Consider the following 27,926-nt stretch of genomic DNA (forward strand, 5'->3'; position numbering starts at 1 on the left):
TTCTTAAGGGCACATTTTTCATTTAATTTCCTGAGAGTAAAGTTCACTCCTACACAGATAGATAGCAGTAAACACAAGGCTTTTGCATCTCTTACATCTTCAAAATATGGAAGAATGACAACAGCCCAGCAATTTAGTCTTTGCAGAGGTAGGGATTTTCATTGGCCCCCTCTATACAGATGAATTTCAGCCTCAGCAATTTAAAGATCTCACTTTGTGCGACTGAAGATGGCTTGTTTTTACACTGATATGTGAAAAAACCTCTTGTCTCTAACAGTACTGTTTGATCTGGGGAGCTTGCAAGGAGGGCTGCAGAACTGATCTCATATTTTACAACAGAAAACCTTGATTAGCAAAAAAAAAAAAAAAAAAAGAAGCTATTTTTAACCTTACAGGTTTCAAATGAACCATGAAATAATGTTATTTTATTCCACAGTTAGCAGTAATATTACAAGACATGACGTTATTCTATGAATTAGTACACATGTATATTCTGTATTCAATAGATTTCATAGACATTGTAATATATTCAGGGCATTTTATAACTGATTTCCCTAATGCCCAAATAGGAAGTTTACTTATTGGTTGCTTTTTTTCCTCCACTCCCTTTATAACATTAATAATAAAGGGTGATGTATAAGCTGAGTTATGTGTTTGGCACAATTTAAGCTCTGCATTTCTGGCACGACAACCACAAGGCTGAATCAGTTATTTTAATCACTTCCTTTACATAATAGGGACCAGCACAATCTGAAACAGTAATGAAATGTGACAATTAAAAAAAAATGCAAATTCTTAGTTACTTTTAATATCCTAATGGCTGGATCTCCCAACACATACTCATGTGCACAGTTCCAGGACTGATCCCACATGTCTGAACAAGTCCTGCAAGGGATTGCTCAGATGAGTAAAGTTGGGTAAAGTTTTCATTTTTTTTAATACAAACATGACACTACAATATTTCAAACCAAGTTGAAGGCTAAAGCCTGGAGTGGTTTTGGACTCCATAGACCTCCTTTTTTGCTCTGGAACTTCTTCTCCCCGCCCCGCGTAAGCACAGCAACAGCTTTCACAAAGTATTCAGCTGCAGCCACAATTGCTTCCAATCAGCTTTCTTATTTAAAAATGAGTGAAACCAGGAGTGCTTTATGCTTTCCTTAGGAAAAAGTAAAAGTTAAAAGCAGTGGTGCAGCCACAGGGAAAGAACTAGTAAAGCAGCAGGCTGGTGCCAATGTCATTAGAAACTAATGCTTATGCTTATGATGCAGTTTTAATTGCTGATGTGGCTACAGATTTCCTGGGGAGTCAGACATAGCTGCAAAACTTTTAACCTGCACTTTTTTATTTGAAGGAGTCTTTTGGTAACCATGAAACACTCCCAATCTGGCTTCTTTAATTAGAAAACAAAATGTAATGTGGCAACAAAGCATGCAGTTGTTATAAACTAGAGTTTGTGAGCTTCCCGGGCCTGATCACATACAGGTGACTCCCATTCCTTCCAATGTATTTACTATTGAAAGATTTACATCTCATCTCAGCAGACCACTGAATGATATCATAAGAAAGATCTCAGATTGCTATTTGTGGTCATTTGTTTATCCATCATTACTGGAATCCATATATGCTTTGAATAATAAATTCTCATTTGAAACAAAATCATCCTTTAGGTTTAAGTCTGAAAACTAGACCAATGGCTTGATTTGGCTGGTAGCGCAACATGCAATAATGCGAACGACCTGGGTTCAAGAGTGATATTACTCTTCAGGCTGGCAAGGAGGAGGGTTTAGCTAGCGCTGCATTAGCAGGAGCACCTCCAAGCAGTCAAAGGTGTTTTGCCACAGTGATACTACTGAATACTCAGGGAAGGGACTTTTCATGGGATAAAATGGCAGCCCAGAATGCAGGGGCAGGTGAAACTGACCTGTGATCCCGACTCCCTGAATGGGGGAGAGGAGAACCCCCTTGGCTTATGCCTTGAGTCGGGATATGGTGGGCGAGAGAAAGCCCAGGCTCAGATGCATGGGTTACCCTGCTGCAAAAACACAATATATAATAGAACATCTAAGCCAAAAAGTTTACATCAACAATAAGGAAGATGCACGCTTAGAGGAAAAGTAACATCAATTAACAAAGAAAACCAATATTGCTAATTGGCAAAACACATCTTAATAAGACATGCTTTAACACATGTCTCCGTTTTAATTGTCAAGATATTCAAAAGGTCTGCATTACCTTTCTTGGATCATAAGTACTGATTTTAACAGAAAGCTATGACTATCAGACCACTTAATCAAACTGGCATTGTCTGGTGTTGAACCAGCTGATTATATTAAAGAAACGAAAACTCCAAGTGTTTTTTGACTAATCTGGAAACAATTAAAGCCTTACAAAAATAGCTATTAGAGTCCCCAGGGAGCTGTGACATTTAGCAGCAGCCTTACATCAACCATGAACAATCTGCTACATACTATGGCACACACAAATACTGACCAGGACATTTGTCAGGAGTTGCCTGAGATGTTTGCTGTGCCCCTTTCCTGGATATTAACGAGAGCCACATGGTTGAAACCCTCTTCAATGCTTCAAAAATTTAGAAGAGACTAATTAACTGTGTAACTGCATGTGTAAATACTTGAACTATGCACACATCCAGAATATTCCTCAAATTAGGCTCATGAATATTCTAACAGTCAATTTACAGTGTCTCTTGTTTTCTAGCAGGACACTATAGCATAGCACCTTCTTCTCTTTCAGTTGCATGCACAATTCAACTCCTACTGGACACATAGGAAAGTATTCCAAATGCTATATTTTGCTTCAGAACAGACTATTTAGATTCTTCACTTACTAGGGAAGTTAATGAAGTTAATAAAGTGGCTTTCTGGAAATGCTGGTCACAATTAGTAACAAATCATACCTGGTCTTTTTTTTTCAAGGTTTGTTTTCATATTTCTAATCAAACTCTGTGTGCCCCCATATAATTCTCTCTTCTCCCCACTGACTGAAGAAGTGCTGCATGTAGAGGATCCAGTTTCATTCCTGTGAAACCTATTCACATGATGGCTGATCTCCCTGTAGAGCAAACTCTTAGAGGTTGGCTTCGCAGTCATCTTTCCCCCCATCCCCAGAGACACCAAGAGAAAGGATGTCTCCCTAGCCCACTCAGGCTGGCAGATGTCTTTCAGAAATAGGGATGATATCCACCCCTCCATAGACCGCTGTTTTGCCGTCTGCAGCAGCAATCTGAGTCTTCTCTCTTCAGCATCAGCCTCTTTGCTGTTACCATCTTTGTTTATGACAGAATAAGCAGCAAGGAGGAAAGGAGAGAATTAAATAGGAAAGAAATTCTAGGTTACAGTAAGGAAAAATGATATAAACAGAAGAGGAGTTAAATTAATTTTGACCCTCTCTTCCTACTCTTTAGCATTCCCACATGGCTGGGTTGATCCTAAAGTAAACAAAAAAGGTTTATTTGGTTTAATTTTTATAGGCCAATTTCAGCCATGGTGTAACCAAGCACAGCTCCATTTAATAAGAGGTATGTGAGGCCTGAATTTGGCACTGAGGTTTCTAAGCCTGCTTTAAAAAAGTATAATTAGAAAACAAGAGAGAGCCCAAAACAGAAGGGCTTTCTATCCCATCTGTACTCTGAGCACTTTCATTAAGAAGCTAGTTTTGCTCTTATCAAATTGTCTCATGCAAGTAAAGACAACCAAAAAGAACCAAAGTAACAACATTCCAACTAGAGTTTATCAGCACTGAGACGAGAAGCACAGGAGTGCTAGTCACTTAAAAGATTAAAAGATAAACTCTGAGGTATCTGGGACTATTACTACTAGTTTAATGTTGCCATTCTTGACCATGCAGTATATTAACTACTTATGTACATCAAGCTATATTTTCTATAATTTGTAACAGAGATCTCCTTCATGAAACTTTATGTAAACTGACATATTTAAGAATACTATAATGAATTTGGAAGACTTGGGTTTCAGAATAATCCTTGAGCAGGAAAAGGCAGGGTACAGAGAGGAATTATCCCTATTCATTTCCAGAAGGGATGCTACCAAATCCAATAAGGGTGCAAACATTAGTGCTGGCAATGTGGAGAGGAGGAATAATCACTACCATCACTGACAGAGAAGTACAAATTCTTCAGTGGTACTACAGTATTAAGAGAAATCCAGTGGGAAATGCTTGACAAGTTGAGAGGTTATAGTTCCAAGCATTCATCATCCATTCATATAGCATGGTCTGACTAAGGAGGTTAAGCTTAAAAAGGATATTTCAGGGAAATAGCAAGTACAAGGCTTTTCAATATATTGAACAACCAATTTAAATAATTTTGTAAATATATCTGTGGAGCTTTTACAGATGAGAGTTTTACAGATGGACTCCATTGATAATATGTTTAAATTAAGGCATATATGTCTTAATTTCTTTATTGCACCCATATTAGACTGCATGCAAAGCCCACTGACATCAATAGAGGGGCTCTGGCTAACTTCATGGCATGTTAGATAAAGCTCCTTGTCGGTACACCCTTATCTTGTTCTGACTCCAAAGGTTACAAAAGGTCATTTATTTTCAAACTTGACAACTTAGAAAAATAAACTGTAAGCATGTTCCCAAAGAAGTTAGATTAGTTTCCTAAAATCACTAGCTGGGTACTCAGAGATAGAAATCTGTGTTCCTGGGAGAAGCAGGGTATAGTGCATTGGTTCCACCCAGAGTAAAGACAGAGAATGGAAAACAAGGTATCAAAATTCCACTACTGCATCAAGATACATTCAGCAGTGGTAATTTACTGCAGACACAAGCCCACTCTGATGGTGCCAGGTGTCACCATCAATGGGAACTGCTATGAGCACACTTGTGAAGAAGCCTATATTAAAAAGAAAATTAATAGTTAATTTTAAAAAATGAAAAATAGAGGTTAAACTGTTTACCAGACTGTCAGTCAATACTCTGAATGGGCCACATGGAACGTCTATAGTATCTACTTTAACATACTCCCAATGTATATCAAACCAGCATGTGTTTATATGCTGTTTTCTGCTTTGCTGCTAGAGGGTCAGACTTACTCAGTTGAATTAGACCGTGGCCTAAATCTTTTGCCTCTGACCTTCTTTCTGTTTCCTCCTATATTACCTGAAAGAGATCAAAGGATAAAGGGAGAGGAAATAACATCTTGAAAGCTATGTGTACAGCATTCCAAGAATGCTCATGTTCATTACCCAGCCTGCCAAAATAGCCATATTGCCAGTCTCAACTGTTCAACAATTGTAAAACTTAAAAAAATGGTCTATTTGTCTTTATTTGAGTGTCTACGATACAGAGTTGAGTCACATTTTCAATCTATTTCTCTGCAACTCTAAGGGCTAGAAAAATACTTTTTAAAAAACCAAAGCTGAAAGTCTCACCCAATCGTAACCCTCCAGGAGCTAAGCATGTAAGAAAAATGCTGAAGTTTGAAATTCATTTTAAAACCACAAGAGCTGGCAACTATGGTAGATTCCCCCACATTTTTTACATCAGCTCACATTGGCAGGCATTAGAAGAACAGATAAAAACAAGGAGGTGTAATTTCAAGGTAATGAACCATTCCACAGACAGTTTAACATGACAGTTAAATCTTTTTATAAAATATATTTTACACTGGTGGCCCCAGATCTGTACCACCACTGCTGGACCCCCATCGCTGCTGCCACTGGACCTGCCATGGCTGCCACTGGCTCCCCACAGATCCGGCTTGGGGGGAGTCCATGGCCCAGGGCCCAAATGAGTTTGACAACCCTGGGTTATACAAACATTTGTCAGGAATGGCTGATGCAGGGATGATCCTTCCTTGAGCAGGAGGTTAGACTAGGTGAGCTCCTAAAGCCATATTTTCCTATGATTCTAATATCCAATTCTGTGAGGGTCTGCATACCTCAGCTAAATTATGTGTTAAATTCAATGGGACTTGAGGATGCCTTTCACCTTGAGGGACTGAGGCTCCTTAAATGATCAGGATTTTACAAACTTCTGGGGCTTCACTGGGTGCATCTACACAAGACGCTAAATGTGCAGTAGACTAATTCTACTGTGAATTAGCTCATGACGGCAAAAGCCATGCTACTGTGCTATTGCACAGTAGAATTAATTTACTGTGCATTAGAATCACTTAAAAGACATGCACCAGTGCTAGTGCACAGTAGCACCAGGTACTGCACATTTAGTCAGTACCTGTTATTACCAGTACAAAATTTAATGAGCAGTAGCTATGGTGCATTAATGCAGGTGTAGACGTACCCACTGAGAACCAGATTCCTTATTCTGCATTACATTCTACTCAGCAACAATGGAAGAAGACCTGCAGGGAAAACTTTTAGTGTCCTGATCCAGCATCACAACAGTATTATTTCTTTTCCTGTCGCCTGAGGCTACACAGAATAGTCTATCACCATCCTCTTTATAACCACCTTTCAGATATTGGAAGCCTGTTATCAAATCCATCAAAGTATGGAGAAGCAGTTCTAATATATACTACTACAACTGGGTTCCTTAACCAGACCATTTTTTAACCATCCCTCTCCCTACTTACACTAGGAGTATGTCTAGGCTAGCGGCTTTCAGTCTTTTTTTCATTTGCAGACCCCTAAAAATTTTCAAATGGAGGTGTGGATCCCTCTGAATGGTAAATATGGGTAGTAGTCACATACTTTTGATTGATCATAGTAATCATTTGCAGAGCCCTTAGACAAGCTGCAAACCCCCAGGGGTGTGTGGACCACAGGTTTAGATCACATTCAACCACGCTGCATCTGTGAAAACATGTTCCACCCAGTCACTCTCACTCTGTGCATACCACATGCCAGAAAAAAGTAATGTTGCTGCCATTAGAGTAGTTCTAGTAAGGCATGACCAAACTTGAGAGTGCCACCAGGCACACAGCAGACAGAGACTACATTATGTTTTTCTGGCATTTGATGTGCTTTGAATAGGACTGTAGTCACTAGCACAGTGAGAGGCCAAGAACACGTATCCAAAGGGCTGAGAGTGGTTGGTGCAGGAGTCAGCTCTGGGCCTACTTCCCTATACAAGGCAGGGATTTTCCTGAGGCTTACCCAGTTTCATTCCATTTTGCTCTGGCTGAATGATACATAGTCAGTTCAGAGAACCAAGAAATTCAGCATGCATCTAAATTGGGCATTCAGAATGTATTAATTATCTGACTGAATTTATTTTCAGAAATTATTAAGAGCAGAATGCTGGATGGAAAGATAAAGATAATTTCCATATATTTATCACAGGATATTGAATTTAAATTATGACCTCAGCATCATTAAACATTAACAACCCACCCCTGTTTAGAACATATACACAAATGTAAATATGCCCATTGTCACATAGTTGCTAAAATTCTATCAAGACAATAGATCCCGTACTGTTACTATAAATTTATAAATTTCCCAGTGTAAGTTGTGAGAATTTTGGCTCAGAGCTGAAAGAGCAGACAGGATTAATTGGTAGAATTATTTAATGAGAGTGGTACCCTCATTAAGACAAGACTGTTGTCTTGTGTTTAAGACAGGGTGTACTTACACTGTCCCGGGAGCGAATTGGACATCATGCTGAACCTGGACATGAATATGGGGAGAGAAGCTACCATGAACTGGCTCTAAAAATGAAGGAGCATATAGTTCCCCAGTACAGCTGCAGTGGCCAAAGAGTGGGGGATGAGACAAAAGCTGCAATTGTTCCTCTCCCTATGTGCAGGAATTGAGTATAGAAGTCCTTAAGGAGTTATTTGCCCATGATATGGGTAGCCAGTACAAGAAGACAAGCAATGCTTCCATTTCTGTTACTCCCCTACCTGATTAGTTGAGAAAAGACCAACCTGGACCTTACTAATGAACTAATGCAACAGACTTGGACATTGACAAACAGCAATGTAATAGCCCTCAGACTAAAATACTTATGGACAGAATTTCAAAAATATTTATATACTGGAAAAGACAGTTGGGACCTAGTAGGATTTTCAAATGTGCCTAGGTATTGGAGTCAATGGAAGGCAGGCACATAACCTACTTAGACATCAGTAGCCTATTTGCATTTCCAGACACCTAAATACCTTTGAAAATCTGTCTATCAAAGCCTTATTTCAAAATGTACCATGTCCTGTTTTAGTATATTTGGTCCTATTTACAGTTCATGTCAAGCAATATGGATCATTCAAGAAGGAATTCAGTTCTTCTTGAGTGCCTAAATACATATCTCTTGGTCTTCTTCTTTGAAAAGCTACGGTAGGGCCATTCTGATGCTCCTGTGTGCAGTTCAATTAGAGGGCTCAAATTCTTAATTTTTCTCAGAAAAAGAAAATAAGAAAGTATTTTATTGGTTTGATGGGGTTTTTTTCCAGGTATTCCATGGACTTCCATGGTGAATTGGCCACAGTAAGGTAAGTGGCATGTTTAATTACAAAAATACAAAATCTGGCCCATTCTGTTCAAGTGGCACAAAAACAGAAAGTATTATATATTCTTCAGTGGGCACAGAGCACACTGGGTCATAGGCCACCCCCATCCCCAGGGCCTCAGTGGAGGGTCAAGAATGAGAGTGTGATATATGAATTGAGTGAGTACATAATTGTCAACTGGAAGATGATTTCTAGGGGATAACTAATAGCTAGAGCATCCCCAAGGCTGCGCTTAACTCCACTAGAACTACCAGAATTGTGGCTAGCTCCCCAGTCAGAGACTTGAGGAGCTATTGTAAATGGTTAACGCATCATCCCACCATGGGTACAGCAGAGAATTCGGGTCATTACATCTGTATCAGAGTCACTCTTAGTCGAATGTATGAGGCATGTTTGTTTCAGGTACTCAAAAGCTCATTTGAAAGTGACAGCTGAAAAGTAACATCTAAAAACTTATTTAAAACTGCACTTTGGCCCGTTGCCATAGACCTAGAATAATTTACCTCTTGGAGCTGGAGGGTCCCGAGTTCCTGTTTTTAACGATAATGAAAAATATACTAGTGTGTTGTGATGTTAAATCTCAATTCCAAGGCTAATAACAAAATGTACACAGTTTTAGGGAGTCATGTTCCTGTCCAAAGAACAATTAAATTGTCAGCATAGAGGTGGTGACGTCAAGGCAGGTTTTGACTGAAGCCAGTGCAAAAGTTCACCCTTACCTTGCCATGAGTTACTTCTAGGTCTCCCATTTTCACAGATGTCTGAAATATGTTTTGTGTCTGGGATCCTTTCACTCCAGGAATGAGATAATCCATTTGACCTGGAATAGGAGGGCTCATATGTGGCTGTTGTTAGATTATCTTCTAATAACTAAATATTAGGTCAATGAATTAAAAACATTTATATTTCTAGGGCTGATCACACAACAAAGCCTAAAGGTCTGTCTGCACTAGCAGAGTGCACTGTACTACGGTTAAACACTCTAGATAAGTTTTGCTTGCAATGTCTGTTCCTGCAATGGTACCCTGTGTCCACATTTAAATGGTTTAAGTAAATTGGTTTAGCATCCATCCAGTTGTTCCTGTACCATTCATGGCCAGGCTCCCAAGGTATCTATACCTATCTATGTTTTAGATCCTCCCAAGTACATGTTATTTTATCACTTATACTAGCTACAGTGGTTTCATCTAATATTTGAACCAACTTGCCTGTGGGACACATACTAACAAGCATAAGAGGAAACCATGATGATGAAAGATGGTTGGGAGGCTTTATTCTGCATCTGCCCCACTGCCTTTAGCCTGGGAAGACCAGAATTATCATGATAATCAGGGGGGAATCCAAGAGATCAATAACTCATTCTTAGCTTCATATAAGGTTACTGATATATTATTCTTTTTGTGAGTTGATGACAGTGCTGTGCAGATTTAGGCCAAAGTCTTGGCTGAATAATCAAATGCTAAGCACAAGGTAATATTTTTCTTCCCTCTTGTATTCCCATCTAAGATATGTGTGATGGGGGCCAGCACTAGTGGAGATGGGAGGCCTTCCAGGAACCTTTCTCAGACAAAGCCAATTCTGCTGCCCATCCCATTTACTATAGCGACAATCCAATGTTTGGTCTACAACAGAGGACAGAAGACAACTGACACCTAGAGACTGTGGAAAGGTAAGAGAAATGCATGTATTTATGTGGATGGCCCTTTCCTGAGGAGGGTATCTGTGTTTTTTCACTGTACTCAGAGAAGTTACTGGGAATTTTAGTACCCTGGGTGGGGGGAGGGCAAGGGCAAGGGTTCCAAGAGCTGGGGGTGGAAATAGGAGCGGGGTGTTGAGTAAGGGAAGAGTCTTATTAGAAATTCAAAAGACCCTGGGTGATGTTAGTGTCCTTACACTGCATGCTGCTGCCACCACTACTGCATGGGTTCCCCACACATCAGTGTCAGCTACAGCTGCCACATGGGTTGCCTATACACTGACAGCTGTTCCCGCTGCTGCTGTGTAGGTTCCCCAGAGAACACAATTCTGGTACCCCCACTTAACCAGTGCCTGGTGCCCCCAGTTACCCTCCCCCCACCAGTTACACTGCTAATTACACACATGTTCTTCCAACCCTGCTCTTTCAGAAGGGAGACATCTGACAGAAACTGCTTGGACAGCTCTGTGGAGATCATGCCTGTCAGAAGCCATACTAAAACAAGAGCCTTTTTTATTGTTTCAAACCTGTGTTAAGTGTTAAATATCAGAATGTTTTCAGGATTTTATAATTTTATTGCTACTGGTTTCTTTTACTGGTAAAGACGACTAGCCTACTGTTTAGCATGTACAGAATTTGTTGTTTTAAATTTAACTTTTATAATAAAACCATGTGTAAACATTGGAATGATTTATATTGAATTCTGTCCAGCAAACTGGACAATGCATATTAGCATAAAGAAGCCCAGATCAGTGCTGGCAGGACTGAGAGTATTTTTAGACTGAGTGCACCGAAGACAAGCTTCCTGGTAGGTGGGTAATTGCACTATGGGGACCCAAATGGAAACACTATTAATCTCTTTCTTTACTGGTTTGTCTTGTGTTCCTGGGTCTGGTCATGGTGTGGATTGAGGCATAATCCAAACTTGCTCAATGGTGGTGCAACATAGTCGTGGCAATATCAACATTCTCTAGTGTAGACAGACCTTAGGGATCTCTTAGCATTGTGAAATAAACAATAAGCAAGTGAAAGCAATGTGAAAAGTATGGAAGTATGAGGAGGAACAAAGGCATATAATGAAATAAGAGAAGGGTTAAAGAACATTCAGTTGTCAAACAATTGCTTCTTAGCAGGAATACAACCCAGCTCCAGTGCTGAATACAAAACCTATAGAGCCTTGCTTTCCCAAGATTATATTAGAACTAAGGCAGCTGAAATACGATTCTACAATAAAAGACAGTGCATCATTTTAGGATTTCCTTATGCTCCCTAAAAACAAATTATTTATACCTCCTCAAATATAAGAGCCTTATCCAAAAACTTGAATGTCATTAGTTAATTACATCTCAAATGCTACTCTCTTCACTGATCTTTTTGTCTTTATCATAGATTTCTTTGTAATTGCTTGAAGGAAATGGAATTTGGACCTGCTTGGAATATTCAGTGGTACTGCTAAAGCATCTCTTGTATATAATTGCTCTGTCCAGTCATTTTAAATGCACTAAAGTACTTTGTGGTTTTGTCAATTGCTCAGTTATAAATAACTTGAAGGGCCAAGATCTGGAAAGTCTCCAAAAACTTCAATTCTCCTTGGAGGCAGAACAAGACTGTTTTTTCCCTACAGTGACACACTGCTTCTTATAAACTATGTAATGCATAAGCCATTCTGACGTCCCAGTTGAAAAGGAGTTTCATAATTAAAGTATCTCTGATTACAAAGAGATTACAGAGGGCAATGGCTTTATAGGGTACTAATGATCTGTTAATGCTTGCAATGCATTCTCATTTTAAGATGGTGTCAATGTCTTTTTTTAAGTAATTAGAGCAACAAAATATTAGTAAATTCTGAACATGTTAATGATACATTACTTAGCACCCAGCAGCTATCCTCACAATAAAAAGTACGAGGCCAGTAATAAGTGTTTGCAGCATCATGTCCTAGGTTAAACTTTCCTGACATTTAAATATATTAATCTAGAATGTGAAATTGACAGAAATTGTGAGCACCTCCTTCCTTTGTACAAGTCAGCAAAAACAAAAATCAAAAAATCCAGGTCGACTACAAATACAGTGAGTTAATGATGACATTCACAAATAAAGATATAAAAATAACATTCATATTAACCAATTAATTTGTATAACTGTTACAGAAGCCAGAGAATATTCTTTCTTTTCTTTGATTACATGAATATGTCATGAAAGTCAGAGGGTTCTTCAGTTATTGTATTGTTTTTGAGCTCACTATGAGCACTACCATTTTCTTGGAAAGCAAATCCCACATGGAGAAATGTCAAAAATTACATTATCCAAGACTTCAATGGAATGTAAAGTATACTTGTTCTGAACTGATTTTTAATAACCAGCAATAAAATGAATCTGAACTATAGGGGGGATGGAGAAGAATGGAAATCAGTAATCAAAGAATAAAAGATGCCATTTTAACATTCCAAAAAGAAGAAAGAAGGAATCAAACCTGCTGCAAAATAATGAAATGTTCTGACTAATGGAATAATGTGTGATGGAACAGGTAGATATCTGAAAATGCGACAGAAAAGCAGACCTCTTCTTAGAACTAGATGCAGAGTTTGTGCTGACTCCAGGAGGCATGTCGCTATAAAAAGAGTCGGCCTCTCCAGGTTTTTTTACATAATCTCCCTGGGGTATTTGTCTGAAGTATAACAAATATGTGAAAGTCAGAAAACAGGACATGCATTTACACACACACAAATATTAGTTTTTAAAACAAAGAGTTAGGGATAATGATCTATATGAAGAAACTGTTATAGCACACACAGTAAGAACACTAACACACATCTGGGAGTTGAGAAAGGAGTCTTTCATATTTTTAAGATTCAGAAAAGTGAAACCTCCCTTTTAACTGAAACCCCCTAGCCAAGATTTTTAATAAAAGCTAATTTTGGACATCTCATTTTCTGGATGACTAATATATGAGATATCTTTAAAACACCCAGTTATCAGGAAACAACAACAAGCATCCTGAAACAAGGTACAGCTACTCTAGTATACATGACCGCTTGGTCACATATGGCTTCTTAGGACACAGGATAAAAAAAGGAGGAAGCTGGCTCAATAAGGAAGTGAAGGAGTAGGGTGTATTCTCCATTACTGGTTGACTTCTAGGGAATTAAAGCCTCATGTTTTTCACTTGGCTTACTTTTCAGGTTTGTGGCTATTTAGTGCCTAATGAATGAGCATTGAGAAAAGCACCTTAAAAAGACCAAGCATTAGCAGTTTATTTTAATTTGTTGGCTGGTGAAACTATACAGAAGCCTAGACCCCAATCACTGAAAATAAAGCTGGTTTAAGACTGAAAATCAGGTTGTTCTAAGGTGGCACCCAAAAATCGTTGATCACCCTTTTAAAATCCTGGCCTTCATTCCCATCATCACTTTAATGCCCCTTAGTGCTTTCTAGGCATAAATTGCAAAGCCAGTTTTTTGTTAATGCAATATTTATGGAAAAATTAACGTTTCCAGGTCAAACACAGAGTTAACTACAGAAACTCCGTTTTCATTAATGTTTACCGACTACACAGGAGTTTAAGGCTCATTTACTTAACTTATTACCTATGAAAGAGGCAATAAGGGTGAAATTAATTTTACTTAAATTGCACTGACTCCAACTCTGTTAAATACACTGGTTTTAAGGATTTCATCTGTTTCCTGAATGACAGAGCTCCTAGTTTTGAGTGATCTTCTGCAACTGCTGAATCTTTACAGTTCACTGTCAGATGTGTACAAAAGGATAATAATTAAGGATTATGGCATCAGAATTTATTGATTCTGAGCTATGGTGTGAAAGATTCAACGATAACATCTGTTTTTGTTCATCTGCAACTTGTTTTTATTCTGATTAAATTACATATTTTATTTTTTGCAATAGAAGCAAATGATTTGCAACCAAGCAGAAAATATGTTCAGTGTTTCTTATAACAGTTTATCGAAACAATTCTTCCTCAGGTCTTTAGTCTGGGTTAGAAAAAAACCTCCCATTATTAAAGTTCCTCTTTTCAGTGGGATGCAGGTACAGGTTAAAAATGCACAGCTGTTCTCATAATAGTTCTCATAATACATCCCTAATTTTGCCAAGAGGCAGTAATGTAAGACTACCAGCACCTGATGTTATCTATTCTTTGCCAGTGTCTCCAATGCTCTGGCTTTGACTATCAACAGAAAATGTTTACTGGGGATAACAGAGGAGTGGCACTACCCTTATACACAGACTGCTCCCCATTTACCTTAGAAATTCCTAATTGGTGTCATCTTATCACTTTTCTTTTGATGATAAAATTATAGCCATCAATTATCACAGTTTTTGGATATCATCTAACAGTCTGAAAACTGCTTACTAATACAAATGACTACCTTGACTTTATTTATAGCATAAAACAAGCAGCCCAATTACTGACATTACATTTCCAAGGTTTTTTTTTTCTGTTTGTCACCATTAATAAAAGGAGATCATTTACCAAGAGGATGAATTACTCATAGGTAACATCCTTCTAGAGAACTGAACTAGGTTCTATTTTCCTTTACTTCCAGATGAAAACTTTGAAAGCTCTCCCCTGGTATTTTAAACATATAATCATAAACCATAAGATCCTAAACAGGTATGCTGCAACCCTTCTCTTCCCTTTACCTCAAAATGCCACCTGAGTACCAGTTCTAATCTCAATCTTCATACACTTCAAGAATATTTTAGGGGGTCAGCATCTTAATGGATTTCTATTGTTCTCCAATCTACTAAAGAAATAATTGTGTTGTTATTCAGGCAGACCAATGCTTTCTTAGGTCTTCATGTATTTCAGGGTAGCTTGCTACAGATGAAATTGGGTAATGTATTCCTTTCCAATGTTTACAGTTTGTTATAGCTGCTTTAATCCACTGGATAATAATCTTTATGTAACACTCACATACATACTGATTAACTGTTTTCATCATGGTTTAATAGCTAATACTGATTGGGTGCATCTACACATTCATTAATGCACTGTAGTTACAGAGCATTAAGTTTAGTACTTGCATAACCAAGTATTAAATCAATGTGCAGTAACTGGTGCTACTGTGCAGTAGCACCACAGCATGGCTTTTTAGTGATGGTAACTGTGCAGTAGCCAAATACTACTGCGCAGTAGTGTATTGGCACAGTTTTTGCCCTACACACTACTGCACAGTGTTATTAGGCTACTGTGCAATTAGTGTCCACTTATTCCAATACATATATTGGACCTACAGATCGGTAGCCATCTGGGGGACAGTGATCACCTAAAAGTACAATTCAACATAAGGCGTCGAGTGGGTAAGGTAACCAGTAGGGTGAACGTGCTGGACTTTAGGAAAGCTGATTTCAGCAAACTCAGGCGATTAGTGAAGGATGCACTGCAGAGTAGTAGTTTTGAAACGATGGGAGCCCAAGAAGGGTGGCTGTGCCTTAAGGAAGCTATCCTTCGAGCACAAAGCGAGACGATCCCCGTGCGAGGTAAAAGAGGGAAAGGGGCCAGGAGGCTTCCCTGGCTGACCAGAGAAATCCTGGGCAGACTAAGGGCCAAAAGGGGAGCACATAAAAAGTGGAAACAGGGAGAGATCACCAAAGAGGAATATACCTCTTCTGCTCGTGCTTGTAGGGAGGCAGTTAGACAGGCCAAAGCTACCATGGAGCTGAGGATGGCAACCCAAGTAAAAGACAATAAGAAATTGTTTTTTAGATATATAGGGAGTAAAAGGAAGGCCCAGGGAGGAATAGGACCCCTGCTAAATGGGCAGAAACAATTGGTGACGGACAGAGGGGACAAGGCTGAACTCCTCAACGAGTTCTTCGCCTCAGTGTTCCTAAGTGAGAGGCATGACAAGTCTCTCACTGGGAGTGTAGGGAGGCAGCAGCAAGGCACCAGACTTCCATGCGTGGACCCTGAGGTGGTGCAGGGTCACTTGGAGGAACTGGATGCCTTTAAGTCGGCAGGCCCGGATGAGCTCCATCCGAGGGTACTGAAGGCACTGGCCGACATCATTGCAGAGCCACTGGCGGGAATATTTGAACGCTCGTGGCGCACGGGTCAAGTCCCGGAGGACTGGAAAAGGGCCAATGTGGTTCCCATTTTCAAGAAGGGGAGGAAGGAGGACCCGGGTAACTATAGGCCAGTCAGTCTCACCTCCATCCTTGGCAAAATCTTTGAGAAAATCATCAAGGCTCACATTTGTGAGAGCCCGGCAGGACAAATTATGCTGAGGGGAAACCAGCACGGGTTCGTGGCAGGTAGATCGTGCCTGACCAGTCTAGTCTCTTTTTATGACCAGGTCACAAAACGCCTCGACGCAGGAGGAGGGGTGGATGTCGTATACTTGGACTTCAGGAAGGCCTTTGACACGGTATCCCACCCCATACTGGTGAACAAGTTAAGGGGCTGTGACTTGGATGACTGCACAGTCCGGTGGGTGGAGAATTGGCTGGAGGGTCGCACCCAGAGAGTTGTGGTGGATGGGTCGGTTTCGACCTGGAAGAGTGTGGGCAGTGGGGTCCCGCAGGGCTCGGTGCTTGGACCGATATTCTTTAATGTCTTCATCAGCGACTTGGACGAGGGGGTGAAATGTACTCTGTCCAAGTTTGCAGATGACACTAAGCTATGGGGCGAAGTGGACACGCCGGAGGGCAGGGAACAGCTGCAAGCAGACCTGGACAGGTTAGACAAGTGGGCAGAAAACAACAGAATGCAGTTCAACAAGGAGAAATGCAAAGTGCTGCATCTAGGGAGGAAAAATGTCCAGCACACCTACAGCCTAGGAAATGACCTGCTGGGTGGCACGGAAGTGGAAAGGGATCTTGGAGTCCTAGTAGACTCCAAGATGAACATGAGTCGGCAGTGTGATGAAACCATCAGAAAAGCCAATGGCACTTTATCGTGCATCAGCAGATGCATGACAAATAAGTCCAAGGAGGTGATACTTCCCCTCTATCGGGCGCTGGTCAGACCGCAGCTGGAGTACTGCGTGCAATTCTGGGCGCCGCACTTCAAGAAAGATGCGGATAACCTGGAGAGGGTCCAGAGAAGGGCCACTCGTATGGTTAAGGGCCTGCAGGCCAAGCCCTATGAGGAGAGATTAGAGAAACTGGACCTTTTCAGCCTCCGCAAGAGAAGGTTGAGAGGCGACCTGGTGGCTGCCTATAAGTTCGTCAGGGGGGCACAGAAGGGAATTGGTGAGTATTTATTCACCAAGACGCCCCCGGGGGTTACAAGAAATAATGGCCACAAGCTGGAGGAGAGCAGATTTAGATTAGATATTAGGAGGAACTTCTTCACAGTTCGAGTGGCCAAGCTCTGGAACGGGCTCCCAAGGGAGGTGGTGCTCTCCCCTACCCTGGGGGTATTCAAGAGAAGGTTGGATGTGTATCTAGCTAGGGTAATGTAGGCCCAGCACCCTTTCCTGCTTATGCAGGGGGTCGGACTCGATGATCTATTGAGGTCCCTTCCGACCCTAGCATCTATGAATCTATGAATCTATATATTTTGGTGGGAGCTTATTTATCTCCTGAATCCTTGCTTATCTATTTCCATAACTATTTCTTTGGAAGTCAAATGATAGGACTTCCTGTTCCTACAGGAATGAAATTTGCTAGAGACAACACAGACTCTTGCAGAATCTTCATATAGTTGTAGCCTGTGTTAGTTCCCAGCCTACTCATCTCTTTGGCCACTATACATTGAATCTATGCTCAATCTCGCTTATCAACATCCTGGGATGAGGGAATTTAAATGGCTTTATTTTCTCTCGGTCTTTCCATGTTAAGTTTTCACTGGCAAAGGCCAGATGCCCTGTTGATATTTGAGATTCAAGTTGGCTTATCCTCTGTTCACACTGCTTTTACTCCAATCAAGTGGGTTTGTAAGACCAACCCATCCTGCACTTGCAAACATAATCCATTCCTTAAAGACATAACAACCTTACAAACCAAGTTTCTATCATTGCTCTGCCTCTGTAACATTCTTATCTGCAGTTTCTTCCCTGATGCTAGACTTTCAGCTCTCTGCTCTTGTCTCAGTTAGCACTCACCAGCTGTTGTGTTTTGCTGTCCATAGACTAAATTAAATTGAGCTTGGATCCACCTTTTTACTGCACACTGTTCTGAGTCTGACAGAGGAAATACTACAAAGGCAGAAGACATGGACTGTAAAGTTCAAGAGCTGTCAGCAACAGATACAGCAGCCACTTGGAACAGGACAGAGTAATAAAGGCCGAGATCAGGACAAGACTGGGCAATGAGAACCACAGAAGTTCCTCTAATTTACAGGGGTAGAAAGCAGAAGAGCAATGGTCTCTTTGGAGTTTCATCCTCCACAGCTGAAGTTAACCTGAGTTTGCCCTTGGATTTGAATGATATTTAGGGCACAGACAGAAGTGACAATTTTCACCTGATCTCACCCCTGAAAACACTCTACAGCCATGACCAAACACAGCTGCAAAGCACCTTAAAAGGGCCCAATCCCACAAAAATCTGAACCCTCATTGTATGCACTACCTCCAAGCCTGTTGTTGTTTTCAGAACGGGAGGGGGGAAAGAGAGTGAGGAAAGTTCAGTCTGGGGTTTCTCCAGCTCGCACTGGAGGGTGAAGTGGGTTGATTGGAGCCCTCAGGTGGGGAGGGCTTCAGTCTACCTGCCCCACCCTCCCACGCTAGCTGGAGAACTGCTAGAACAAGCTCCCTCTGCTCCCTTTCCCCCCTCCCATTCTGAAAACAGTGCAGGCTGGGAGCGAGGAGAGGCCGTTGCTAGGGAAAACAGGCTGCAGGGCTGCAGTCAGTAGCTAGATTCCCCATCCCCCTGGAACCAACAGTGAACTTCTGTTTGGTCCGGGGGATTGTTGCAACTCACAACACTTCCTGCAAAGCATTCTTAGTTACAGCAGGGAGCTGAACTTCTGTCTGCACCCTTAGACTGTAAACAGACATCTCATTTGAAGAGGACCTGGTTGATTTGAGTCAAAACCTGGGACAAAAGAGAAGTGGCACTGCCCTTTACACACACAGTCCTTCCAAGTTGCATTGCTGTTCAGTGGCCAGGAACAGCTCACACCCTGACAAGCTTGTCCTTGGAATGACTAGCAATTAACTTGAAAGAGCTGCTATTAACTTACAGACATATGCAACACTGTCCTGGGAAAAAGCACATATATCTTTCATATTTTACAGGTACTTAAAGAGGGAGAAAAGACTGGTATTTCTGTAGGATCATGGGAAAAAAGTCTTTCTTCTGGGAGAAATGAGATGTCTGTTTATATCGGTAGTGGGAAGGGGCCGGTCTATAGCTAGAAATTAACAGAATAGCGAGGGAAGTGGAAGGTGGCACTTTTGGTGAAAGAATGGGTTCTTTCTAGAGTGAGTGGAATTTGCTTGGTGGGAAGAGCACTCACATTTGTCTTAAAGTGTTTACTTGAGTCCAGATGAATTTCTGAAAATACCTATATTTGGTTTAGACAGGGGAGGTCAGGATTCTAAACTCACACCTCATCCTTACAGCTGGGGACCTGAGCATGTCTTTCCAGCTGGGGACCTGAATTTAACTCAAATGCAGTTAAATTAAAGTGAGCTCTGGGAATTAATATAACTCAAAGAACTTAGTGAGTATCATGCTTTTATTACTGCTCACGGAACTCAAGAACATCTAAATCTTTGATTAAAAACAGAGCAAAAATATTGTTCTTTTTCATTATTTTTTCAATATTTTACTTGGTAAAATATTAATTCCACTGAAGTAAATGGAAGTGTTGCCATTGACTTCAGCAGAGCCCAGATTTCACTTGCTGTATTGGCAGAAAAAAAGCACTTTCAAATATTTCAGATGTATATTCCTTTATAAAATAATTTCATATATACAGTATAAAGAAACATTGAAGATCATTAGCAAAATATTGTTTTATAAAATGTCAATCCCATCATGGAAAAGGGAAAAATCAAGAAATAACAATTAAAACCTTTCTTGAAGATGAATTCACATTACTTGTATCACATACCTCTGTCTTCTGTAGTTTCTTTCCATAGAAAAGAAAAAGAAATAAGAATGAGTATCCAACATGCACGTATAGTATAAGTCACTTAAGATGCCCTGGATAAGGTAGGCAGTCATTTAAATTCTGCAACTAACACTAGCCCTGCCCAATGCCATTACAATATTAAGGCTCCAATTTAAACCAATTTCAATGCGACTGCTAATACCATGCAGAAACACCTACTTTCAATACCTGTTACCTGTGCTCAGCCTTTGCTTAGCCTCTTGTACCCCATTAAGGCTGATTACATAGAGTGTCTTGTCTCTAACAACAGTCTTGAAATTGACAAAACCCTGTCAGTTTCAGGGCTGTTACTTGCACAGCACTGACAGTGGTTGAACTAGACTAGGACTAGCAAACATCCTGCATGTTGGGATGCCAGTCAAGCCTGTTAATTGCCACTCAAGCCTGCCATATGTAGCATAGACTATATTTGAGAGAATATCCCTGTAACAATAGGTAAACAATAGGTTAAAAAAGGTAACATAAACAATAGCTAAAAGGGCAGTATAGGCTAAACTGGAATTTGCTTTTTAATTATTCCTAAATAAATCACTTTTGAAACCGAGCACAGACATATTAGTTCAAAACAAATCTGTAGAAATATATTCATAGTCGAGAGTCTGTGTCAATGTATCTATAATGCATGCTGCAATATTTTACTAGTAACCAAAATGTGCTCATTAAGTCTGGAAACATTAGTTTTTTTCTTCAATACATGTTTCTGGGGAAAGTCAATAAAAAGTATTAGCTAAATTATATCCCAAGCTTTGCATTCATTTTTAGAACTGCATTCCAGAGTCCAGACTTTCAGATCTTGCCAAAATCAGGGAATAATATGCACAAATGGCTTGCAGCTGTACATATATTACCCCAATTCATATGCTGTTATATGCATGCTTCTCTACCTGCCCTAATTTACACCAATTTTTACTGGCCAAAGCCCTGTGGGTGAGGAATCAGTGCCCAGGTCTTTGTCCAAGGAAGGGCAAAATCTCCAGACACATACTTGCATCTAAATATTGAGAATTCCAAATATTTAAGTGATGCATTAATCACACTGGCATGAGTAAAACTGCACAGCATAACTGAGAATAGTACTAGCTCAATATTCAAATCACTTTGGCACTATTTAATTAATGACATTTGGAACAGTTAAGCCTGGTTTGTGCTGTCAACACCAGTCGAAGAGGCATTTGTATAACCATACTAATCCAAATGCTCATGGTTTTTTTGTAAGTATATATATTAGACCTTAATTTCATAGCAACAAAACAAAAAACACACATGTTGCTTTCCTGACTGGACATTAACCAGAACTACTCCTATTGAAAGAAATTCCGTAAAGGAAGAAAAGTAAAATAGCTCCCTTAAACTTACTGAAATAAGTTCATCTGGCTACTTTAGCCTTGATTTAGCAAAGCACCAAAAACTGAACATGAGATGAAAACCTGATCCTTAATAGTGAGTCAAGTTCATCCTTGTTCAACAACCCCTGCCTAAATTAATTCCAGATTAAGCTGATTAAATGTTAATACCTGTTTAAATTAAGTGCTTTGCTTACTCAGGGTTGTTCTTTCTAAATTTACTTTACCATTACAAAACATGTATTTTAATCAGATTTCATTCCTATACTTCCTTTTGCTAGATATTGAAGTAAAATTGCAATTACTTTTTTCGAACACTGGGTGATTTACCAAATTAAACATATAATAAACCTAGACCAAACTTTGTGAACACTAAAATATTTATCTATCTAAAAATCATCTGGAAACATCCAGTTTCTAATTGATCAGCAAATGTATATTTATATAAATTTCAGTATTTTTGTTTGTGCATAGAATATAACTACTTATCAGGTTCACATTTACATCTGAACTTATCTTCAATTTTTTTAAAACGTATTAACGGTGACATTTTTACTTACCTGTAGCCCCATGCTGTTATTCCTAAAACAAGAGCCAACACTAAAATGGTGCCAGCAATAGCCCCTATGATTATATTTGTGCTAACAACACCTGGGAAAAGATGAAAAACAAAAGCAGGATACATAGGAGCTTAAAATAAATATACACAAGCTTGTTCAACATGGGAAACTTATTAATATGATTATATTAATGCTGTTAAATCACTATAATTGTAGCGGTATAACTTCCAGAATAAAAATATCTCTGATTTATCTTGAATCCCCTCCAAAGTGACATAGACAAAAGGTATTGTTTTACATTACCTTTCAAACATGTTAAATGTTTTTAAGGTGGGAGTGTCCATGTGTTAAGATTGGAATAGACGAGCTAAGTACCCTCTAAGCTTCTCAAAGTTACTTCTCTTCAGGAGGTGGTTCTCTTACCTGACGTTAGACAGCTTGTATTGCGGTAATATCAGTCTGTTGACTGTATATTTTTGACTGGCCAAAGATAATAGCAATTTACGAAAAAGCTACATTTTTTGTAGTTTTCTTGACATACTTTTTTTATTGTTTTTGACACATTTCTTACTGGAAAATTTCTGGTTTTTTTCTGTGTATTATATGGATCTATTGGCATTTTTTCCCCATTTTTGACCAATATTTGACCAGTCAATTGACCAAGCTTTATTTAACTGGTCAAATACACAACCCTATCCAACACATTTACATCTGAACTTATTCCAGTATGATCTTCTCTTATACACAATCCCAGAGACTAAATAAAAATCAGTTTTCATAACATACTTATCTTATAAGAAATATGAACATGTTCATTTTGTCATATATACCTTTGGTTTTAGTGAGAAAAACATGTGTAAGCTGTGCTGACCTACTCATCTAGAAATGCAGGTTGGGGTAAAACTCTCCTTGTCCTACTTTAATAGGACCCTTTGCATGAATGAGGTGAGCAAAATGGATTCAATTCTACAAGCTTCATTTTCTCCTTTTGAATTCTACAGGAGTCAGGCTGTATAGATTCAGTCTCAGAATCAAAACTTTAATCTTCTCACAATGTGATCATTCTGTTTTGGAAGCAAGGGGTCAGGTTATCTGGATAATGCAACACGTAGCTTTGCTTGCTGAACACTGGCCAGAAGCACACCTACTAAAAGCATTACTAAAAACCATGTGGTACACACCTTTGCTGGTAATATCGTCATCAAAACTTGCAGAACCTTTGAAAAGGGTGCTGCAGTCATCTCCTCCCCAGAGTCGGTCACACACACACTTTATTTCATTGCTGCAAACCTGTAGTTCAAAATGTAACTCAAAATAAAAATCACAAAATAAACTTTTTTAGCATTTGGAATGCATAGCAGGATGAGTTGTGCAGAACCTGTGAGAAAGCCCTGCAAAATTCTGCACGTTTGCCATTTCATTTAGGAGACTGTGCCCCTCAAATTTCTGTTTTCTTAGGATATATGATGAAATGGGTAATTTCAAAGCAAAAAGTGCATTGTTATGGAGTGCAGCAGGGACTAGAAGCTATCAGCTTCCTTTATTCTCAGTCTAAGTCTGTTTTGTCAGAGATCATCTTATAATATGGCAGGGCCCCTGAGCCTGGTCACAAGACAGAGCACGCCTACAAATTCAATGTCTCTGCACCTGGCACAGGAACTAAGTACAGTATAGGTGAATGAACTGAAAGCTCTGCACATCACAGGAACTCTTCTGACAAAATCCAGCTGCCTATGGGATTTTTGTGCTGCCAACAGATTACAAAAGTTTAAAAATATGGAAAAGAATCTGGAACTATTCATGTTAACATTTAACAGACTTAGAAGGTCTCAAGTGAATTATCTAAGGAAAGATAAACCAAGCCAAAGGAAAAGATGAAAAGAATTAATAGACCTTGTGTAATAATACTAATACTTAGCATAACCTGCACCTTAACTGCCTTGACTCTCCTGTATTTATTAACTCTATATTTGATACTCTCTTGAAAAGCTGACTTCGGAAAAGAACTTGCACCAGCAACAATTCTGGTTAATTTCTGTGTAAATTAACTATCTAGTAAAGTAAATAAAATTAGATGCAATCAGTCAGGGCAGTAGATATGCAAAAGGGCTAAAGAATGTGGAAACATACACCATGTCCTGAGCAAATTTTGCCTTCTGCAGTGCCTGGGCAGGTGCTGAAGTTGAAGTTGTCAGTGGGTAGACATCTGTGCTCCAAACACATCATGTTGGTCCCACACGGTGTTCCATCCTCTACGTAGCCAAGGTCTGTCTCTTCATCTAACTTAACATGGCCACCGCTGCAAAACAAACAAAAAAATAAAAGGTCTCTATTTCACTACAGAACGAGCATAGAAATTTCTCCAGCACAAGCTGCCCCACAATTGCCTGATAACATGCCTCAGTGCTAACTTGGAAGGAAGGCACTAGTAAGCAATTTACTTAACAGTTTGCATGTTTTGGGTTTTTTTTTTAAGGAGACTGTATTTTTAAGGAGGGCAGTTGGAAGGGTGATACCTTCCCTTTTCTATTTTATTGGGTTTTAAGAATTACCTGCAGTTATAGATTTTTCCCAGCTGTACGACTGAAGACGTGATTTCACCATCAAGTTCTCCAAGTCTTGGCACACTTGAGATATTGGAGCATAGAAGATAGCCACAAAGCACATCTCTGTGTTGGGAGATTAGACACATTCACTCAAACAAAAAAAAGCCACAAACACCCCAAACAATTAAACACTTTTTTCAGTGGGTCCAATTCTATATGGCCTTCCCCTTGGCAATGTCAGTTATGCCTGTACAAAGTATATGCTAATGTCTAAATTCAAAATAGTGGCATTTTGCACCAGTTTTATATAGGTATAAGTGATGTTGTAAAATGCAAACCAGCAGTGAGTCAGGCCCAGCAAGCCTTGAGTATAGTGGAAAGCAAATGAGAAATATAATATGCCATATTTTGGAGCACTTCAGTAACCTAGGGTTTGGAGGGTCTGACACATCTGAGACCTGTGCTAAGTTACAGCACCTTCTACTGCTTCTACAGGTTGTTCATGTGCATGTGGTAGCTGAGACTCCCTGGAGCCAATACAAGCTAACAGATTCTGCCACAGTGCCTGGGGATCATCAGAAGACAGTCATATTCCTCATTTCCTAAGCCAGGGGACTTCTCATCCATCTGGTCTCATGGCAGAAAGTGGCTCCAAAAACTAAGTAAAGAACAGCCAGTTGTGGGGAGGGGGGATGTCACGCAAGTTGCTTTCTAAACAGAGTAGATGAACTTACTGTTTGTTGCACTGTATCCAAGTGTCCTTGTCTCTGCCGCAGTTGCCCTTTTCAGTCCCTTCAATATTCAGTTTCTCATAGCAGTACCTATCAGCAGCTGTCACTTCTAAAATCAGAAAACAATTTCCTTCTAATAACATGGGGGAAATTTTGAAGCTCAAAAGCTTTTAGAGAGAAGGTCTTAAAACAAATCATAAATAATACACTATTTTATTCTAAAGATATTGGCTTTCATTCTCTCTTTAAGAACTTCCTCATTCCAAAGCTTATTTAGAAGTTAGGAACAGCTTTCTAAAGGAAGAATAATTTTTTGAGCCTGGAAAGTATTTTGGGGGAAAACATCTGGAGTTATAACCATCTAACTTACAACTCTGAATATTTCCAAGGAACCCAGTTCAGACAAGTTAGGAAATAACTCCAAAACCTGGGCCAAAACTCCGATATAACTTTAAAAATATATAACTGATTATCCTGCCTTTCCTTAACGTACCTGCCTTGATATTTCCAAATGCACACACACATACACACACACACACACACACACACACACTTTCTCTTTCTCTCTCTCTCTCTCTCTTTCTGATTAGTCTGTAAAGTAGGAATACTGAAAAAGTCTGTGATTGACCTTTTCTTGAGGATATTTCCCACTACACATGAATCTTGTTTTCTTGAGGTGCAGGTTAAAGCAGATTAAAACTAAAAGTAGCATGCCTGCATGCAAAGTTGCATTGGTTTATCTAAGTTGATTTTTCAACTGCTTTAAATTAAACTGATGAAAAGATAAGCCATAATTCCAACACAAAAGAACAAACAGATTGGAACCAAAGAAATCAACATTCAATTAAGTAAAATCTTAATAGGAAGGCTCAGAACTTCTCCTAAACTGGTACTAGGGAAAGACAGTACACTGAAGTACAATGCTCTCTACAGAATAGACACCCTTTTTTACCTCTTCTGAAAAATATATGAATCAACACCTTGGACAGTGTTAACTATTTGGAAATATGGCAGTCATGATGCAGAGTCTTCAATGGTCAGGGAAAGAAATGCAAGAAGGAAGGGGACACATTCTCACTCTCTTACATCAAGTAGAAAAGAATCATTCTAAAAGTTTGACAGGTAGAACCCAGTGGGCCCTGGTCAAATGGTAGAGAAAGAAAAAGTTCCAAAGTACACATTCCAAAGTTTCCATTTTTTATATGGAGCCCAGTTTCATAGTAAATACTTCTTATCGCATATAATCCCTGTTAATTTTAACTGCCTTTAATAATTCCAAACATATGCATTGCTGCAGTGGTTACCAAATATCTAGATATTTCAACCTGGATCAATGAATATCAGCTTAGAACCATTAACACCTTACTCACTTTCACCCCAGATGTATTTACACTGCCGGTCCCTGGTTTTACATCTTCCTCCAAAACAAATACCCTAAAGAAAAAGAGAAAATACAAAACTAACTTGAAAGTTTTCTACCATTGTCACAACTGGGTCAGATATACTTTCAGTATAGGAAGTACTGTCATTCAATCTGTTTTGCAATATGTGATGGAAATGCTAACTAACACATAACAGTTCTGTTTTCTAGATCATTCATTCATAATATGAAAATCCAAAGCTAGCACTAGCTAGTTCATCAAAATTGACATCTATTGACTTCAAAGGATCTCAAATTGGCACTTATCTAAATGTGCCTTTATCTATAAATATAATACAAATGGTAATCAAATCAAAATAATAATTACCTGTTTGTTATCACATGAGTATCCATCCATTTTGTGAATATTGGGAGAACACTAGAGAAAGAGAAAATAACCAATAGTTTATCCAGAGAGTGATGTTTTAAGAGTGGTTCATAAAACCAATTTGTAAAAATAAGGAATTACTGGTATTTCTAAACTTACTTCAGCACCACTTTTTTCTCCCTGAAACACAGAGTATTTTATACAGCTCTCTGTTCAATTACCAGATCATAAGGTGGCACATGTATTGCACTTGGTCATTGTGGCAAGAAATTTAAAATATTACCTGACTCGAGTTTCCTGTGCAGCTTTCTGGAATGTCACAATCATTTACTGCTTCCCGACACAAAACTCCTTTAGCTTCAAACTAAAACAAGTATTGACAAACAGCTTCTTAGTATTATAGAACATAGTTTTCATACCCTATTTTCCAAGAGTATTAATTTAAAAAAAGTTGGTAAATTTTCAGTTGTTTGTTGAAGTAGAATGTACCCATGTTGGTTCTACTCAGTTTAAAGTGCACATATATCAAGGATTTCAGACATTTAATGGTCTCTACTATTATTATTGTATCTGAGCACCTCACACACTTAAATGTATTTATCCTCACAACACCCCTCTGAAGTAGGGAAGTGCAATCATTCCTATTTTATAGATGGGAAACTGAAACATAGAGGAACCAAAGATAGGACAATCTATGGGAATGGGATATTGGAGCAGAGCCTCAAATCAGTGTCTTAACCACAGGCACACATTTAATAAT

General features: G+C 39.3%; 1 protein-coding gene across 18 annotated transcripts in view; it reads right to left on the reverse strand.

The window, feature by feature from the left end:
* The window catches only part of ADAM22 (ADAM metallopeptidase domain 22), a 228,739-nt gene that overhangs the window by 24,105 nt on the left and 176,708 nt on the right, over positions 1-27,926 (reverse strand). For 5 of the 18 annotated variants that reach the window (XM_090047147.1, XM_090047148.1, XM_090047146.1 and 2 more), the window contains 13 exons: positions 27,450-27,530; positions 27,167-27,217; positions 26,789-26,852; positions 25,422-25,527; positions 24,694-24,810; positions 24,272-24,440; positions 23,323-23,431; positions 22,142-22,232; positions 20,179-20,196; positions 12,631-12,825; positions 9,181-9,281; positions 5,085-5,151; positions 1,922-2,032 (listed from right to left, as the gene is read on the reverse strand). In XM_090047147.1, the coding sequence (XP_089903273.1) occupies positions 1,922-2,032; positions 5,085-5,151; positions 9,181-9,281; positions 12,631-12,825; positions 20,179-20,196; positions 22,142-22,232; positions 23,323-23,431; positions 24,272-24,440; positions 24,694-24,810; positions 25,422-25,527; positions 26,789-26,852; positions 27,167-27,217; positions 27,450-27,530 (1,280 nt within the window). Of the gene's footprint in view, positions 1-1,921; positions 2,033-2,490; positions 2,581-5,084; positions 5,152-9,180; positions 9,282-12,630; positions 12,826-20,178; positions 20,197-22,141; positions 22,233-23,322; positions 23,432-24,271; positions 24,441-24,693; positions 24,811-25,421; positions 25,528-26,788; positions 26,853-27,166; positions 27,218-27,449; positions 27,531-27,926 lie in introns of all 18 variants that reach the window. The other 13 variants (XM_090047151.1, XM_090047149.1, XM_090047158.1 and 10 more) reach the window with 9 other exon arrangements.

Source organism: Crocodylus siamensis, chromosome 5, assembly GCF_052110815.1.
Source record: "Crocodylus siamensis isolate JL-2025a chromosome 5, ASM5211081v1, whole genome shotgun sequence".
Lineage (NCBI taxonomy): Eukaryota > Metazoa > Chordata > Crocodylia > Crocodylidae > Crocodylus > Crocodylus siamensis.